The 18,366-nt window shown below is 41.4% G+C and overlaps 1 protein-coding gene across 2 annotated transcripts in view; it reads left to right on the forward strand.

Moving 5' to 3' along the window:
• The window catches only part of POLR3B (RNA polymerase III subunit B), a 138,752-nt gene that overhangs the window by 61,781 nt on the left and 58,605 nt on the right, over nucleotides 1-18,366 (forward strand). For both annotated transcript variants that reach the window (XM_036760385.1, XM_036760386.1), the window contains 4 exons: nucleotides 7,818-7,979; nucleotides 15,285-15,485; nucleotides 15,996-16,158; nucleotides 17,082-17,235. In XM_036760385.1, the coding sequence (XP_036616280.1) occupies nucleotides 7,818-7,979; nucleotides 15,285-15,485; nucleotides 15,996-16,158; nucleotides 17,082-17,235 (680 nt within the window). The remainder of the gene's footprint in view (nucleotides 1-7,817; nucleotides 7,980-15,284; nucleotides 15,486-15,995; nucleotides 16,159-17,081; nucleotides 17,236-18,366) is intronic.

Raw genomic sequence — 18,366 nt, forward strand, 5'->3', positions numbered from 1 at the left:
ATTATGGAAGTGTTTTGCATGACAGTACATGTGTGGCATATGTTGTATGTTGAATTGCTTGCCTTCTCAAGGAGGGTGGGTGGGGAAGGAAGAAGGGAGAGAATTTGGAACTCAAAGTTCTAAAAATAAATGCTCAAAAAAAGTTTTGTTTTTTTTTCACATGTAACTGGGATATAAGACATACAGGTAATGGGGTATAGAAATCTATCTTGCCCTACAAGAAAGTAAGGGGATAAGGAGAGGGGGAGTGGGGTGACAGAAGAGAGGGCTGACTGGGGAACAGGGCAATCAGAATATATGCCATCTTGGAGTGTGGGGGGGTAGAAATGGGGAGAAAATTTGTAACTCAAAATCTTGTGGAAATCAATGTTGAAAACTAAAAAATATTAAATAATAAAAATATGAAAAAAATGTACTTGGGAAACATTTAACACAATAAATAAAAATACCATAGAACATAGAGAATGTCAATATATGTTTTTCTGAGTCAATATACTGCCCTGTAACTTTGGCATGCAACTCCCTGGCTTGGAGGGGTACTTAGTGAGGAGGAGGAGGAGCTTGGGGGGGCTTGTGCAGCTCCCTGACCATCTCCTGGGGCCGGAGGGGCTGTTGGAGCTTATCTGCCAACAAGACAGCAGGCCCTTGGGGCGGTGCAGGAAAAGCCTGGGGACACCATTGCTTCTTGCCAAGGTTACCTTACATAAAATGTGGGGCTTAGGAAAGATGCAGTCTCTAAAGGTTCCTTCTCATTTTAAACCTCTATGAATGAATGCATTTCCCAGATTATGGCAAAAATGTTTCTTTTATCACTGATTTTCATACTTAATTTGGTCACCTCGAAGTTTAATATCTTCATTTTTTATTATGATGGTATCACTGTTGTTTCCCATCAGTTTTTCATTTTTATTTTCAGTCTTGGTCTGTAGCATTCTTCCTCATGGCGCAAACCCTGGGTTCTCAAAGGCTGTGCCAGTGGTCTGGCCAGGCCTCCCTTGCTTCAAGTACAAGTCCATTGGTGGGCTAGCCAAGCTGAAGTGACATCAAGCTTGATTTTCCAGCCAGAGTAAATAATAAAACCATCTCCTGAGGTGCAGAGGGGTTTGATATCTCCCCTCGCCAACGCCTCCTATAGAGCTGCCGTGTCATAGTCCCACTGCACAGTTCTGATCATGTCAGCCACCTGCTTTAGAAACTTATGGTGTTCCCTGTTGTCTCTAATATAAAACACAGACTCCTTCAGAGTCTGGCTCAGCTTACCTTGCAGGCTGATTCACCCATTCTTCTTCTACTAGCCAGAACAGCCTGCTTGCTGTTCCCATAGATGAGCTTCCACCTCATCTCCAAGCCTTCACACAGCCTGTCCTGGAGTACCTTTCCTCACCTTCGCCTCTTGGAACCCACCCCCCCACAGCACCCTTCAGGGCTTCCCTTTCCAGAAGCCTTTCCTTGTCCCACTAGTGCTTCCTCTTTCCTCCCTCCATCTCTCTGTGTTTGGTTTCTGTATACCCTGTGTTGACTTCTTTGTGAGTAGAATATAACCTCCTTGAGGGCAGACATGCCTCACTCTTTTATTTGAATCCTAGGACTTGACACTGTGTCTCAGATATAAGAAGTACTAAATAAGTACTCATTGATTGATTTCTTACCTGCACCAGCATAAGGAGTACCTCCTACCATCGAGATTTTGTATACTTGAAATATTGATAGGAATTTTACTTTTGTACATCACCATCTCTGTTCTTGACCTAATAGGATGTGAATTTTTCAGGGTGGGGTTGTGTCTTTTTAAAAAACCTTTGTATCCTCAGCGCCCAGGGTCGTAGCTTCCATGAAGTACTTATTTATTTTGTAAAAAAATAAAAATTGTTGAGTTGCCATCCTTTGCTACTGTCTGTTTATTCTTTCTTGATAGGTATCCTCTTGTACAGCAGAAACCAGAAAGCAATGAGCTATGAGTATTTTCAGCCATTGGGATCGTCATTTCAGATGAATCCCTGCTAGCTCACACCACTGCGCCTTGTGAGTCAACTGCATTAGATCCTTCAGAACCCTTTGCAAACAGACTTCACTTTCTCAGCCCTGATCTTTGGCTTGTGCCATTCTCTTTGCCTAGAATGCCCTCCCCCATCTCTACCTGTTAGAATGCTGCTTATTACATCAGTCTTCTTTTTTCAGATCCCTATGCTGTCAGGGCAGTGTGGTACTGTGGATTGAGGCTGAATCCTTGGAGATGGCTCTTACCACCCATATGACCCTGGTGGTCACTTAACCCTGATGGGCTTTGATTTCCTTCTCTGTTCAAAGAGGAGGTTGGATCATGTGAACTATATGCACATTGCACTGTTAAATCTGTGATGTTCTGATGCTGTGAACACTCCCTCATCTGAACACAGAGCACAGACTGTTTAGACTTTGCCTTGTTTGCAGAAATTTGAGGAGTGAAAGATCATTTTCAGCTGGAGGATCAAGGCACACGTTTGGAAGAAGTAGCATTTGAACTGAGCCTTGCAAGAAAGGCAAGCATCTCTTTCTAAAAAAATTATTGATATTTTATGTCACTTTCATTTCTGAAACTAGTTCTTTCCCTTCCCCTACTTGGAGAGCCTTCCCTTATGAGAAATAATTTTTTTAAAAGTGCAGGGGAAGGAGAGAAGCAGTTGAGGAAACCCAACCAGCAAACCAACTGAGTCTGACAATAGATGCACTATTCCATACCCATGAGCCCTTTTTTTGGTAAAGAATGGAGCTGTGTAGAGAATTCTTCTCTAGGGCCAAGATCCTTGGTCATTATAACCACATAGGATTCAGTTGAGGCCTTTCGTTTTTTTATATTGGTGTAATAATTGTTTTTGCTTTTTATTCTGCCTCAGTTCATAGAAGTCCTTCCGTGCTGCTTTGCATGTTTATATTCATTGTGTTTTATGAATGACTGAAAAGGCATTTGTTGAATGCTTACAATGTTCTAAATAAGCACTGAGATAAAAAAACAAAAGAAAAGATATTCCCTGCCCTGCCTCTAGGAGCTTACATTCTAACAGGGGGAGACAACACATATAGGGGCAAGGTGGGATATAAGGAGTAATTTGGTTTGGAAAGTTCCACGGATGGTGAGTGGACCCATGTGGGAGTCGATTGGCACATACACACACACACACACACACGCATGCACACACATGCATGCACACACACGCACGCACACACACACACGCATGCATGCAATACCGATTCTACCTGATTCCATCCTGAGGAAGCAGCTGGCATAAGATAGCTGGGAAGCAGAATCTAATATGGCGACGGCCTGCCTGATATCGTTGGGTCCCAAGGGCCTCACTCCCATGGTGCCCACGTGCGAGACTAACAGAGTCTGGACGTTCTGGAGAAGAGAAGTTCAAGTATTCTGGCCGCTAAGGGGTGTAGCAGATGGAGTGCCAGGCCTGTAGTCAGGAAGACTTGAGTTCAAATGCAGCCTCCGACACTGCCTAGCTGTGTGACTCAAGCGTGTCACTTAACCTTTGCCTCGGTTTCCTCATCTGTAAAATGGAGTTAACAGTAGCGTCTCCTCCCAGGGTAAAGGAGATAAGAACCGTAACGTGTTGAGCACCGTGCCTGCTCTGCACATGTCGACCGTGATTACTGTTGCAGGAAGCGTAGTGATAGGCCGTAATGTGTGTGTGGCACAGCTGATTTAACCCTTCCCTGTTTTAGGGGGAATCTCTTTACTATCACATGGGCTTATGTATGCGCGCGCGCACACACACACACACCCCTCCTCTGCCATGCCTCATCCCCCCACACACAAACACACAGAGCTGCTGCTGTGAATATTTTGGTGTTCCCTTTTGATCTTCTTGTACTTGTCTGGCAGTGTGATTTGTGGCTGAAGGGTATACGTGGACATTGTAGTTACTGTTTTAGTATAATACCAGATTGCTTTCTAGAAATAATTGGACCCATTCTCAGTTCTACCAACAATGTATTAGTAAATTTTTTTTAATAAATATTTTATTTTTTTCTAATTACATATAAATATTTTTAACATTCGTTTTTTAAAAATTTAAGTTCCAAATTCTCTCCCCTCTTCATTGAGAGGGCAAGCAGATATACGTTATAAATGTGCAGTCGTGCAAAACATTTCCATATTAGTCATGTTGTGAAGGAAAACACAGATCAAAAATACCCCAAGAAAAATAAAGTTTAGAAAAAATATGCTTCAGTCTGTATTGAGACTCCATCAGTTCTTTTTTTGGGAGGATAGCATTTTTCATCACAAAACCTTTGAAAGTGTCTTAGATCATTGTATTGCTGAGAATAGGCAGGTCATTCACAATTGATTATTGTACAGTATTGCTGTTACTGTGTAGGATGTTCTCCTGGTTCTGTTCAACTCATTTTGCATCACTTCATGTAAGTCTTTCCAGTTTTTTCTGAAAGCATCCTGCTTGTAATTTCTTATAGCACAATACATAGTATTCCATCATAATCATATACCACACCTTGTTTAGCCATTCCCCAGTTGATGGACATCTCCCGGCTTGCCACCACAAAAAGAGCTGCTAAAAATATTTGTGTACATATAGGTTCAGTTCTTTTTTTTTTTTTAATCTATCTGGAATACAGACCTAGTGGTATTGCTGGGTCAACAGGTATTTTGGGCATAGTTGCAAATTACTCTACAGAATGGTTGAATGAGTTACAATTCTGCCAGCAGTACATTAGTGTCCCAGTTTTCTCACATCCCCTTCAACATTTGTCATTTTCCTTTTCTGTCATATTAGCCAATCTGATAGATGTAAGGTTGTTTTAATTTGCATTTCTCTAATTGTTGGTGATTTAGAGCATTTTTTTAATGTGGCTATAGATAGCTTTGATTTCTTCATCTGGAAACTGCCTGTTCATATCCTTTGACCATTTATCAGTTGGGGAATGACTTGTATTCTTATAAATTTGACTCAGTTTTCTACATATTTGAGAAATGAGGCCTTTATCAGAGAAACTTGCTGTAAAAAAATTTCTTTCCTCGGTTTTCTGCTTTTCTTCTCATCTTGGCTGTTCTGGTTTTGTTTGTTCAAAACCTTTTTTAATTTAATCAAAATTATCCATTTTATATCTTGTAATACTCTCTTGTTTGTTTATAAATTCTTACCTTATCCATAGATCTGACAGGTAAACTAGTCCATGCCCCCCCAATCTGTCTATGGTATCACCCTTAATGTCTAAATCATGTACCCATTTTGAACTTATCTTGGTATGCTGTGTGAAATGTTGGTCTATAGCTAGTTTCTGCCAAACTGCTTTCCAGTTTTCCCAGCAGTTTTTGTCAAATAATACATTCTTGTACCAAAGATCTTTGTGTTTATCAAACACTAGATTACTACTGTGTACCTAATCTCTTCCACTGATCCACCACTGTTTTTCTTAGCCAGTACCAAATTATTTTAATGATTACCACTTTGTAATACAGTTTTAGATCTGATATGGCTAAGCCAGCTTCCTTCACGTCTTTTTTTTTCATTGATTCCCTTGATATTCTTGACCTTTTATTCTTCCAGATGAATTTTGTTATTTTTTTTTAGTGCTATAAATAATTTTTGGTAGTTTGATATGGCACTGAATAAATTAAGTGGAATCTTCTTTTTTATTATATTGGATCAGCCTACCCAAGAGCAATTAATATTTTTCCGATTACTTAGATCTGACTTTATTTGTCTCTTGCCTCCAGACTTTGTTAGGAGTTATAAAAGGTTATGAAAAAAGTTATAAAAGCATATAGAAATGCTGATGATTTATGTGTGTTTATTTTATATCCTGCAGCTTTGCTAAAGTTGTAATTATTTTAACTAGTTCTTTAGTTCTGTAGGGTTCTCTAAGTATACTATCATACCATCTGCAAAGAGTGATGGTTTTGTTTCCTCATTGCGTATTCTAATTCCTTCAATTTCTTTTTCTTCTCTTATTGCTACAGCTCACATTTCTAGTAGAGTATTGAATAATAGTGGTGATAATGGGCACCATTGCTTCATCCCTGATCTAGGAAAGCTTCTAGTTTATCCCCATTATAGATAATGCTTGTTGATGGTTTTAGATAGATACTACTTATCATTTTAAGGAAAGCACTATTTATTTCTATGCTTTCTAGTGTTTTTAATAGGAATGAGTGTTGTATTTTGTCAAAGTTTTTTATATCTATTAAGATTATCATATGATTTCTGTTGGTTTTTGTTATGGGCATCGTCAGTCACGCTAATTGTTTTCCCAATATTAAATCAGCCCTACATTCCTGGTATAAATCCCACCTGGTTGTAGTATATGATCTTTGTGATATAGTGCTGTAATCTCCTTGCTAATGTTTTATTTAAAATCTTTGCATCAGTATTCATTGAGAAATTGGTCTAATAGTTTTCTTTCCATTTTGGCTCTTCCTGTTTTTGGTATTAGCACCATATATGTGTCATAAAAGGAATTTGGTAGGACTCTTCATTTGCTTATTTTTCCAAATAGTATTAGGATTAATTGTTCTTTAAATGTTGATAGAATTCACTTTGCAAATCCATCTGGATCTAGTGATTTTTTTCTTAGGGAGCTTATTGATGGTTTTTATAACTCCTAATAATTGCTTTAATTTCCTTTTCATTGGTAGTGAATTCACCCTTTTCATTTTTGATATTGGTAATTTGGTTTTCTTCTCTCTTTTTAAAAACCAAATTAACCAGTGCTTTATCTGTTTTATTGTTGGTTTTTTTTTTAAATAAAGCCAGCTCTCACTTTTATCTAGTCAATGGTTGTCTTACTTTCAATTTTATTAGTTTCTCCTTTGCTTTTCAAGATTTCCAATTTAGTGTTTAATTGAAGATTTTCAATTTGTTCTTTTTCTAGGGTTTTTTTCAATTCATTGATCTGTGTTGTAAGCATTTAGAGATATAGATTTTCCCCTAAGTACTGCCTTAGCTGCACCCCATAAATTTTGGTATGTGGTCTCATTGTTGACATTCACATTAATAAAATAATCTATTGTTTCTATGATTTATTCTTTGACTCACTCATTCCTTAGGATTAGATTGTTTAGTTTCCAATTAATTTTTAATCTGTGTTTCCACAGCCCCTTAGTGAATGTAATTTTATTGCATTATGGTCTGAAAAGAATGTATTTGATGTTTCTGCTTTCCTGCTTTTGGTGGTGAGGTTTTATGCCTTTATATGTGGTCATTTTTTGTGCAGGTGCCATGTACCACTTAGAAAAAGTTATATTCCTTTGTATTCCCATTCAGTTTTCTCCAGAGGTCCATCTTATCTAACTTTTCTAAAATTCTTTCATTTTCTTAACTTCTTTCTTGTTTATTTTTTTAAAGTTGAGGGTCCCCCTTTAGTATAGTTTTATTGTCTGTTTCCTCCTTTAACTCACTTAACTTTTCCTTTAAGAATTTGGATGCTATACCACTTGGTGCATATATGTTTAATATTGATAATATTTCATTATCTGTGGTACTCTTTTTTAAAGCAAAATGTAGTTTTCTTGCTTATCTCTTTTAATTGGCTCTCCTTTTGTTTTTGCGTTGTCTGAGATCATGATTGTTACCTCTGCTTTTTTTACTTTAGCTGAAGCATAGTAGATTCTGCTGCAGCCCTTTACTCTGTTTGCGTCTCTCTGTTTCGAGTGTATTTCTTGTAAACTTCACATTGTGGGATTCTGTTTTTTAATCCACTTTGCTGTCTGTTTCCATTTGTTCACGGAGTTCATCCCATTCACATTCGTTGTATGGAAGAAGCAAAAGCATAGTTTTAAAAGGCATTTTCTATTTTTGTGCTTTTATTTGCAGCTTCTCTCTCTTCTCTTTGAAGACTTATTCAAAAAATTTAATTCTGAAATGAAGAAGATTGCCGATCAAGTGATCCCTAAGCAAAGGGCTGCCCAGTTTGATGTGGTGAAGCACATGCGCCAAGATCAGATCACCAATGGCATGGTCAATGCCATCTCCACCGTAAGTAACCACTTACTTGTCTTCTGTACTTCAGGTGAACTTAGCTGGAAACTTCTTTCTGTGCTTGGTTGTTTTTTCACTTGTCTTTGAGAAGAATGAAATGAACAGTCGATCTTTTCACTGGAGTCCTTTTGATTGTCTCACTTTTCTATTTTTAGAGTAAATCAACAGTCTAAAAATTGTTAAGAATTTTCTTCTGCTTTGAAAGGAAACAGATATTTTTATTTTGTCTCTTGCTTTTGCCATAAATAATGCCCTTCTTCTTCCCTTCTCTTAATGACACTTTTTTTGGGGCGGTTAACGTAATATGGAGATAGCATCAACTCATTTAGGCCTATTGATTGTTCAGCTGTTGTCCAAAACAATATAACTTCCACTTTACTGCAGGTGGAAGGTCTTCAGCTGTTGTGCCCATTTGTGAGTTGAGCCTGTGGCAGCTGCTGTGTTTAGGGCCTCCATTCAGGAGGCTTTGTCACATATGTTTTCCGTCTTTAAAAAAAAATGTATAAGTTTATCAGATAAAACCTAGCTAACTTTTTGTACACCAGACAAAATTAGCTTTATAGATGGGATTTTGCTACCACTGTCAACCCAGGCATGCTGTGATTTCCCACCTTGATTCCTTTAATAATGAGAGTCAGGAGCAGACTTGTTGGTCCAACACAAGAAATCCCCTGTGGGTGTGAGTCAGCAGTCCTTGCAATGAGAGCCCTGCCCAGCCTCCTGTGAGCTGGGCTAAGGTGAAGCCTTGGTCTGTGACCCACTGGCCTGGTCACCGTTAAGGTCTGAGGGGTGACTTAAGACTGAGAAAGAACTCATGAAACCTCTATGCCTCCTTTCAGCAGATTGCACACTAGCACACAGGGAAAGAAAAAAAAAAGGAAATTTTCTGGAGTAAATTCTTTATGGAGTCATAAACCAGTAGTGGAATTTTTGGTTTTGTTACTTTTTTAAAATCTCTAGCAGCTTAGTTTTTTAGGAAATCAGTAAGAGACAGTAACATAAATTTTCCCTAAATAAACCCTTCCTTTTGATTGGCCTGTAGTCAGGAACCTCACACTATGTGCTGGGTGTTAGGAATACAGAGACCAGAAGGAAACAGTTCTTGCCCTCCGGGAGCTTATGTTCTACCCCAGCGATCAGAATGAAAATCAGGTTTGGGAAGTTTTTGTGGGGCTGCCGTTCACCTGCTCAAATACGCTCAGCAGAAAGTCTTTGGACTCACTCTCAGTTTTCTCTTCTACCATGTTTGTGTTGTCCTCTGCAGAATACTAGAACAGTCATCCACAGATCCTTCTGTGGCACTCTTAGCTCTCACATTCCATCTCCTGTCTTGTTTTGTGCCAGGTATATTTCTCTTAATTTTAATCGCCATTTCTGAGGCCTTCTGCCCGTGGCCAGTGATGTAAAAGAGTGAATGAGATGAACATGCTGTACCAAGCATATACAGCAGGCTGCCCTTGGGGTGTCCTCATGATGATATTTTCACATTCTTTAAATGTTGTTTTTCTAAGATTTATGTAATTGTCCTGAAAAAGAACTGTTAGCTTTCTGTTTCCCCTGCCTGGTACCAGACAAGGCTTTCTTGAACCTAGGCTTCTTTTTTCGGTTTTTACAACAATTTTGAAAATTATATACTTTCACATATGTTTGTGGGTAAAAAAAACCATCACTACCTCTTGGTCTTTTAGTGGTATATATTTGTTATAATGATTGTCCTATAAAACTTTATGAAAGGATTCCCAAAACAGGTTGCAGCTTTCAGTTCAGACTGTCTTGAAAGGATCAATCTACTAGTGGGTTTTTTCTCTTATTTGTTATCGTTGTCGTTTTCAGTTGTTTTGCACGCTCCGTGACCCTGTTTGGGGCTTTCTTGGCAAAGATACGGCAGCAGTTTGTCATTTCTTTCTTCAGTTCATTTTACAGATGAGGAACAAACAGAGTGAAGAGACTTGCCCAGGGTCACAGAGCTAGGAAGTGTCTGAGGCTGGATTCGAACTTGGAAAGATGAGTCTTCCTGACCCCAGGCCTGGCACTCTATCCACAGTGCCCCTTAGCTGCCCTTTTTCCCCCCTATCGCTGCTAGTTTTTCTTCCTTATTTTGTTTGGCCAGTATACCCCTCTTTAGGTAACCTCTTGGTGTGATCCTCTGCCTCCCCCTGTTCCTGGGGGCTCCCCGTATTAATGTTGAATGGATACTTGATGAGCATCGCCCCTGCAGCTCCTAAGTCCAGGAGATCCACCAGCCTTTGCCTCCCTAGTAGCAGGGGTTACAGGCGTAGGCCAACATACCCAGTTTAGTTTTTCTCTTTAAACAGGGAGATCAATATGTCAGCCACTTAGTTTAAGACATAACTGTTTTCCCCTCATTTTTGCAGTTTTATTTCAGTGACTACGCAAACAGTTTTTAAAATCTTCTCTTAACCTTTGCAGATATTTTCCTTAGGAAGACTTAATGTACTCGTTTTAGGAGATGAAGGAAATTGAGTGTTCAAAATGAATTTTATATGAGTGTGTTTTCAGAAAGTCCTGAGTGGCAGGATAGCCATGGAGCGTGTGTAAAGTGCCTGAAGACTCACAAAAGGTTTGATTCTTGGATTCCTTAAAGCCTCCGTGAATGAGTCTGCAGCTCCTTCTTATCCCCCATAACAGCTACATGCTCATTTTTCTGCTTTTGCAAAGTAACCCTAAGGCACACTTTGGCTGTCATCTCACCGGGATGTCTGCGGGGCTTAGCACCTTACTCGTAGCTGTTTCTACTCTAGGGTCACGAGAAAAACCATCTCTTTTTGGAGAGTTGCCAGACCTCTGAAGAACCTGTTTAGATCCAGTGTGGTCCAGTGGGAAGTGTTTGATTTGGAATCAGAGAAGAGTGGCTCCGATTCCAACTCTGCTGCCTCTTTGGCCTTGGGCACACACTCTACCTCCTTGGGACCCCAGGGCCCTCATCTGTGAAACAAAGAGGTTTGATGGTCCACAGGGTCCCTCTTGGCTCTAAATGCCCGATCCTCTTATCCATATACATTTTATGCCATTCACAAAAGGGCTTTGCCTACTGTCACCTCTTAACCAGGAATGCAGTTTGGGTCCGAGGTAGCTAGACTATGGTTTTTCGGCCAGTACAGTAACAAAATCACAGAATTGGAGAGGTCCAAGTGGCCACTTAGTTCAGGCCATACCCGAAAGGAATCCTCACTCTCACATTCTTGGCAAATGGGCATCCAGCACCAGCTTGAAGACTTCTGGCAAAAGGGAACCAAGCCACCACCTCCTAAGACAAGCCATTCTGCTCTTCTAGTTCTAGTTGTTAGCAGGTTTTTCTTGGCACCCAGCCTAAATAGCCTTCTCTGCAGCCTCTCCATCACCACCCCCTACCCCTCCCAGCCTTGTTCCTTGGACTACCTTTGGAAGCCAAACAGAGGGCATCTCATCCCTTATTGATTGATTTTCCACAGGACAACCCTTCAGATATTTGAAGATAACTATCATGCTCATATTGAGCATTCTGTTGGCCACAGTATGCCCAGTCCTTTTCGCTGGGCCTCATATGCCTTGGACTTTTGTCATCCTAATTGCCCTCCTCTAGATCCCATCAGGCCTATCGGTGAACACAGTTTGCCAGGCAAGGTGGAGTGGGACTGTCACCAGCCTATTGCTGGCAGCTATGCCTTCCTCAGTGCAGCCCACGATTACATCATCTTTCCTGACAGCCACTTCACCTATCAAGCTTGCAGAACATTAACTTTCCCCCATCACCTTTTCTTCAAACTGATGTCAAGCCATTCCTCCCTCATCTTGTATTGGTGAGGCTGGGGTGTTTTTTTTTTGGGTGGGGGGGAGGTAAGACTTTACATTTATCCCTTGTGGTATTTCATTTTATGAAATTCAGCCCGTGGAGATGTTTTTAGATCTTGACTCTGCTATCTAGTGGGTTGTATTTCCCTCTTGGATTTTGTGTCCTCTGCCAGTTTGATGAGCATGCTATCTATGGCTTTTTCCAATTCATTGGTAAAAATGTTACAGAACAGGTACAGGGCCAAACATAGATTCTGGGGGTGCACCAGTGGAGCCTGCCTGCCACATTGACATTGAACCACCACCAACTACCCTTTGAGCCAGATGCTGAATTAGTTCTGAATTTATTTAATTGCGTTATTGTCTGTTTCACATGCTGCTAGCTTCTCCCCCAAAATAGGAGCTACTTTATAGGCAGTCCTGCTGCTGTCTGGTAAACCACATCTGTAGTGTTCCGTTCCTGTGCCGCTTTAGTAACAAGGTTAGAGCAGCTTGACTATCTTTGTGGTCCTTATTCTCACTCTCCAGCCTCAGCTCATTCTGAACTCTTGCAGTCTTGACACTATTTTCATAGAACCGTGTGTTGTCTGATCCTTATCATCTGTACCTTTCTTTTTACATTCTAAGTCAGTTATTGAATTCCTTGTTGGCCTTTTGGGACCATTCCTTTATTTCCTCCTCATGAAATGTCTTCAGAACTTCATTCTTGTTTATCTCCTGTCCCTCCTGAGCTAACATCCCCCTGTAGAATTTTAGTCCATGAGGTCCTTTCTATCCTTTCTCTGATCCCTTTAAAATATTGCTTTCCCTGTATCTGGAATGTGTGTCAAACTATTCCTGGATTTCTTCTCCTTTATCACAAGCTTTAGGAGGGAGGGAGTGGTAACTTCCCTACAGGGTTCTCCTCACTTTCACCCTGGCAATGAGGTCAGTGGGGATTAGATCCAGAATAGCTTCCCCTTGTTGGTATAGTTTGCCATTTCCTGGGGTGGTCTCATGTGAAAGTCTTGGTGCTGAGTATGAGGAAGGAGGAAGGGCCACGTGCTTTGTTAAGGAGTGTAGCCACGTTGAGCTCCAAGGGCCACTCATGTGGAGGCACTCATGCGCAGTGGGAGGAGCTCTGGCCTTGGAGCCTACCTTTGCCACTTAACCAGCTGCTTGATCCTGGGCAAGTCCCTTAATGCCCTGAGTTTCCATTTTAAAAAAATCTGTAAAATAGGGATCTAACAATACTTCTAGTATGTTATCTGTCTCACCCCATGAAGCTGGCAAATCTTATAATGTTATCTAAATGCCAGCAGTGTTTTAAAGTAGATTTTAATGGATGTCTTGTTTTTACATCAGCTTAGTCTCCCCATGTCCAATCTCTTCTTGCTTCCAGAGAACCATCCTATATTAAAAAAAAATTGAGAAGGAAAAATAATTCCTCCAAGTGAATAATGACTCAGTAAGATCTCCTTGGGGGTTATATTGGCAGTTTTGTTAATCATCGTTAGCAACAGGCTCAAGGCCTTTTTTTGGCTGGTGACTTGCACACTGAAATGATTGGTTGGTTTTTCAGTGGCTGCCGACTGCCCTTCCCAAAGGGCAGATTTTCTGGCAGCTTTTGTAAGGGGTAACCATAGGCTATTGGTGCTTCCTTCTCCTGATTTTACTTTATCACCTCAAAGATGTGTGGTCTCTGTGAGGGCTCATTCCTGTAGCGCTGAGTGGCTCCTTAGGTCTTAGTAGCTTCTGGGGCTGAGAAGCTCATCTCCTCGTGCCCAGCCCAGGGCCGAGTCTCTCTGAAATGGTTCTGGTCCTCAGACAGCCGGCATAGGGCTCACTACCAAGGCAAGCCTCACAGGAAGCTTTTTCCACTTAGTTCAAAGTTGGAAAAAGTTGGAGAAAATGCCAAGCCCGGAGTCAGGAAGACCTGAGCCCAAATCCCCCCACACACTCCCTAGCTGTGCAGTACAGGGCAAGTCACTTTACCTTTCTCAGCCTCAGTTTCCTCATCTGAAAAAAAGAGGGAAATAATCGAACCTCCCTTACTGGATCATTGGGAGGTCCAGTTGAGATAATAAGTGTAAAGCGCTTTCCAAGCCTTAGATAGTGGCAGGACTGGCAAGGTTTGTGAGCGCCCAGAGCCCACTGCACTCCACAAGGAAGCTCTGGAGAAGGATACATCTAATTATCATTACTGGAGTCAGTTAAGCACCAGTAATACGTAGGCCATACAGAAGTTGTGTAAAGAGAAGTGATAAAGTGAGACAAGAGTCATTTGGGAGAAGTCAAAGCTTCGTGCCGATAAGGGGTCTCTTTTAATAGTTCTTTTGTGCTTCCCCCTTTTTCGTGGCTACCAGTGACTTTTTGTTATTCAAATTCTCTTAATCCCCTTTCTCTTTGTACTTTTATCCCCCCAAACTCTTCATTTACAGGCTTAGGATCATAGTTGAAATTACTCTTCTCCATTTTTTAAAGATATTCTGGTCCACATTTTTATCAGTGACTTGGATAAAGGCATAAAGCATGTATTGATACAGTTTGCACGTGACAGGGAGCTGGAAGGAATCACTCATATGTAAAGTGACACAACCGTGATGTGAAAAGATCTCGATGGGTTTCAAGAATAGATTTGGTAAATATGCTTGGCTTCAGTAAGTCACAGTCACGTGTGCAGGCCGGGAGGTGCTGCTGCTTACCAGGGAGTATTTGTGGACCTTCCAGAGCTCAATCTAGAATCAGCCTGGTGAGGGGGCAGGCAGCCCAGAGCCCAATTTAACTTCAGCTTTGTTGATAGAAAAAAAAGGGCCTAGAGATAGGAAGGCTTGAGTCCGGCTGATTGTTTCTGCTTCTGGGGGATCCCATTGACACAGGATTAATAAACTGAAGCTCATCCCAAGAAGAGCTGCTCAGAGAAGGAGCTGAGGGTGTTTGGTCCAGGAGAGGAGAAGACTGAGAGGGACACTTGCTAGAGTTATTGTCTAATGTTTGAGAGTTGTCACAAGGAAGTAGACTGAGATTGGTTCTGCTTGGCCCTGGCCAGAGAACTGGCTCCGAAGGGTGGGAATTATGGGAAGGTAGATCTCAGTTGTCTGACCAATGAGAGCTGTCCAGAAATATGGACTGCCCTGGCAGGGCCCAAGGTTGGAGAACGATCAGAATATTTCCTTCGACAAACAAGAACTAGCTGCTTTGTGCTCAGCTCTGTGATCTAGAGGGTGAGGCCTTGGGGAAGGTGAGATTAGAGGACCAACAGTCCTTTCCAACTCTGCTATTCTATAATTCCTTGTGGGCCAATGCAGGCTGAGAATGATTTTATAAATCGTTCCTAGTAACTGGTCCAGCTGGCTATTTTATTAGTGCATTTGACTTGAGTGGGTATGAGTCATTTGAGTTGTTCCGAGTGGCTCAGAAAGCAGGAGTCAGCAGCAGCCATCAAGACCCTCCACAGCTCTCCCTGGAGAAAGCCAGGAGCCATGCCGGCCATGCCCGGTTCTAGCACCTCAGCTGCTTTTCTTCCTCTAGGGAAACTGGTCCCTGAAGAGATTTAAGATGGATCGCCAGGGAGTGACCCAGGTGCTCTCTCGCCTGTCCTATATATCTGCTCTGGGCATGATGACAAGGATCTCATCACAGTTTGAGAAGACCAGGAAAGTGAGTGGTCCTCGCTCACTGCAGCCATCTCAGTGGGGTATGCTCTGTCCGTCTGATACTCCTGAAGGAGAGGTAAGGAGCCTATGGACTCTCTGAACCACTCACTCAGCTCTGCTGGGCACTGCTTGACATACCTCCCAGTCTTCTATGAAGCACCTGTGGAATAATCAGGACTCCACTGGCATTAGGGGCAGTGTAGCTCATGCTCAGATGGGGGCACAAGATAGTTCCGCATTTCTATTTGTGTAAAGAATACTTTGACTTAATGAAAAGTAATTCATAGCAGTATGTGATTGGAACAACAGAAAAATAAAATAAGTCATTTTGGGGTAGGAACCTCTAAAAGGAAAAACTGGTGGGGGTGGGGAGAAAGTTGGGAGGGAGGCTTAGTCTTGAGACCTCCATGTATTTGTCTCCCATATTTTTGTTAGCTTTCTCTTTTTTCTCTCTCCTAATAGCCATTTTGCTTTAAATTTAGAAGCAATATCCTTTGTAGTTGGGATACCTCACTTAAGCAAAAATGAACTTTGTAACATTCGTGTATGGTCTCAGAATGATTTGTGTCTCTCTTTGTTTTTTTAGGCTTGTGGTTTGGTAAAAAACTTGGCTTTGATGACACACATTACAACTGACATGGAAGATGGCCCCATTGTTAAACTAGCCAGTAACCTGGGTGTAGAGGATGTTAACCTCCTCTGTGGAGAAGAGCTCTCTTACCCAAATGTGTTCCTTGTCTTCCTCAATGGTTGGTACTCTTAACATAGACTTACTGTTGAATCATAATTTATGAGGGACAAATTACTATTTGACAAGCATACCGTAATTTTTAGGGTGTAAATTGACTTTGTAATTAAATTTTAAAAAATAAGTCATCCTATGCACTCAGTCCTGTCCACTCTGGTTCTTAGTGACTATGGATGCCAGGACCAGGTGCTTGGGAGATCTCAGCTCTGTAGATTAGCAGCTGTTGGGTGTGGCAGTAAGAGGACCATCAGTCTGTGCAGTGGTACAGGTCAAAAATCCCAGTGTTACGTGGAAAAATTCAAATCGATCTGTATAACTAGTTGACATAGCCATACCATTTTGGCATAATAAATGAAATTTGTATTTTGATGTATTATTATTCTTTTAATAGTATTAAATATTTTAATTTGCATTGGAGGCCAGAGTATTGATTTACAAATTATAAGGTCTATTGATTTGATTTTTCTTATTTTGTTCTTTACATTTTTATTTCATTATTCATATTCATTTCTAAATATATCCCTCCCTTTTCCTCTACTTGTCAAGCTTTTCCTTTTATAACAAAGATTTTAAAAGGAAAAAAAAAAACAAAACAGAAAAACCAACCAGGGCCTCTACTGTATCTGATATCATATGCAGTATTTATTATATTTTTATTTATTGTATATTAATTAATGTATTATATATAATATATATTTATATTTATAAAATATATAACATTTTTATATTTGTTATATTCAGTATTTATTAATGTTTAATTTAGATAGCGACTTCTTTATTGGCTAACCAAAGAAGGTTATGGAGAAACAGGATTTGTAAAGAGTTTCGTGGTTTTGCTTAAAATTAATCTGTTAGGAAAGAGACTTTCTGGATTCATTTAAGGAGACGTTTCTGTTTTTAAGTGTGATAACCCCTTGTGTTTAGGCAATATCTTGGGTGTCATTCGAGATCATAAGAAACTAGTGAACACATTTCGGCTCATGCGAAGGGCTGGTTATATTAACGAATTTGTCTCAATCTCAACAAATCTCACTGATAGATGTGTCTACATTTCCTCAGATGGAGGAAGGTTGTGCAGGTACGTGTGGTTGGGGGCAGGGATCCGGGTGCCAGCTTTAATTTCACCAGTACCCATCCCTTGGGGATCTCCTCTCCCAACGTGGCATGTCGCTACATATGTTCAGCCTTCCCATGCCCTTCTTTCCCTGAATTTCTTCAGACCCTTTGGGAGTACCCTAGCTAGGCGAAGTGGATAGAGGGTGGGGACTCAGGAAGACCTGAGTTCAAATCCTGCCTTAGACACTTGCATGCTGGGTGCCCCTGGGTCATTGTGACTGCATAGCACTTTGCAAACCATCCACTGCCACGTCAGGGTAAGTTGTTCTTATTTCTCCTCCTTTTCCAATATTCAGTTCATATTGTTATCAACATTAATGATAACCGTAACAGTAATAATAGGAGTTGGCATTTACACAGCCGCTGTAAAGTTTGCAAAGCACTTTACAGATGTTGTCTCATTGTATCTTCACAGCAGCCACGGAGGGTGGGTGCTGCTGTTATTACCCCCATTTTACAGATGAGGAAGGTTAAGTGGCCCGCCCAGGTCGCTCAGCTGGTTTGGACTCCGGTCTGCCTGACTCTGGCTCTTGCACTTTGTCTGTTGCGCCCCAGTGTCTCTCAGGGACGTGTGGCCGTCTGGAAGGCCGAGGCAGAGGGCCATTTCAGCCATGCAAGCAGAGGGGCTTCCTCCCCATCTGCCCCGCTGTGCATCCTCTAAGGTGGGCTGAGCTGCAGCCTTGGGGAGAGGAGAGGCGGCCTTGCCCAGACAGCAGAGGCAGGATTGCAGAGCCCTGTGGATTTCCATAGAAAGCTCCCCCAGCTCCCTTTCAGCGACTTGTCTCTCCCTTTGTGGTTGTGCAGATCCTCGTCTTGGCCGTTTCAAAGCGCTCATTCGTCCCAGATGGTTCTCTGGGCTCCGGGGCAGAATGCACAAGTATCTTGTCATATTGGTTGCACTCTGTAAGAGCTGCTTGTCCAAATAGCAACAGCCCTTGACGTTTCGATCTCACATGCCTTCCTTTGTGGGGATGTTTCCCTGTAGTGGCAGAGTCCTCAGACGTAAGTCAGTGCTGACAGTTGTGGGTCAATCGAACAGGACCTGGAGCCTGAGCACTTTTTATACCTTGGGCCTGTTATGCAACTGGAAAAG

Source organism: Trichosurus vulpecula, chromosome 5, assembly GCF_011100635.1.
Source record: "Trichosurus vulpecula isolate mTriVul1 chromosome 5, mTriVul1.pri, whole genome shotgun sequence".
Taxonomy (NCBI): domain Eukaryota; kingdom Metazoa; phylum Chordata; class Mammalia; order Diprotodontia; family Phalangeridae; genus Trichosurus; species Trichosurus vulpecula.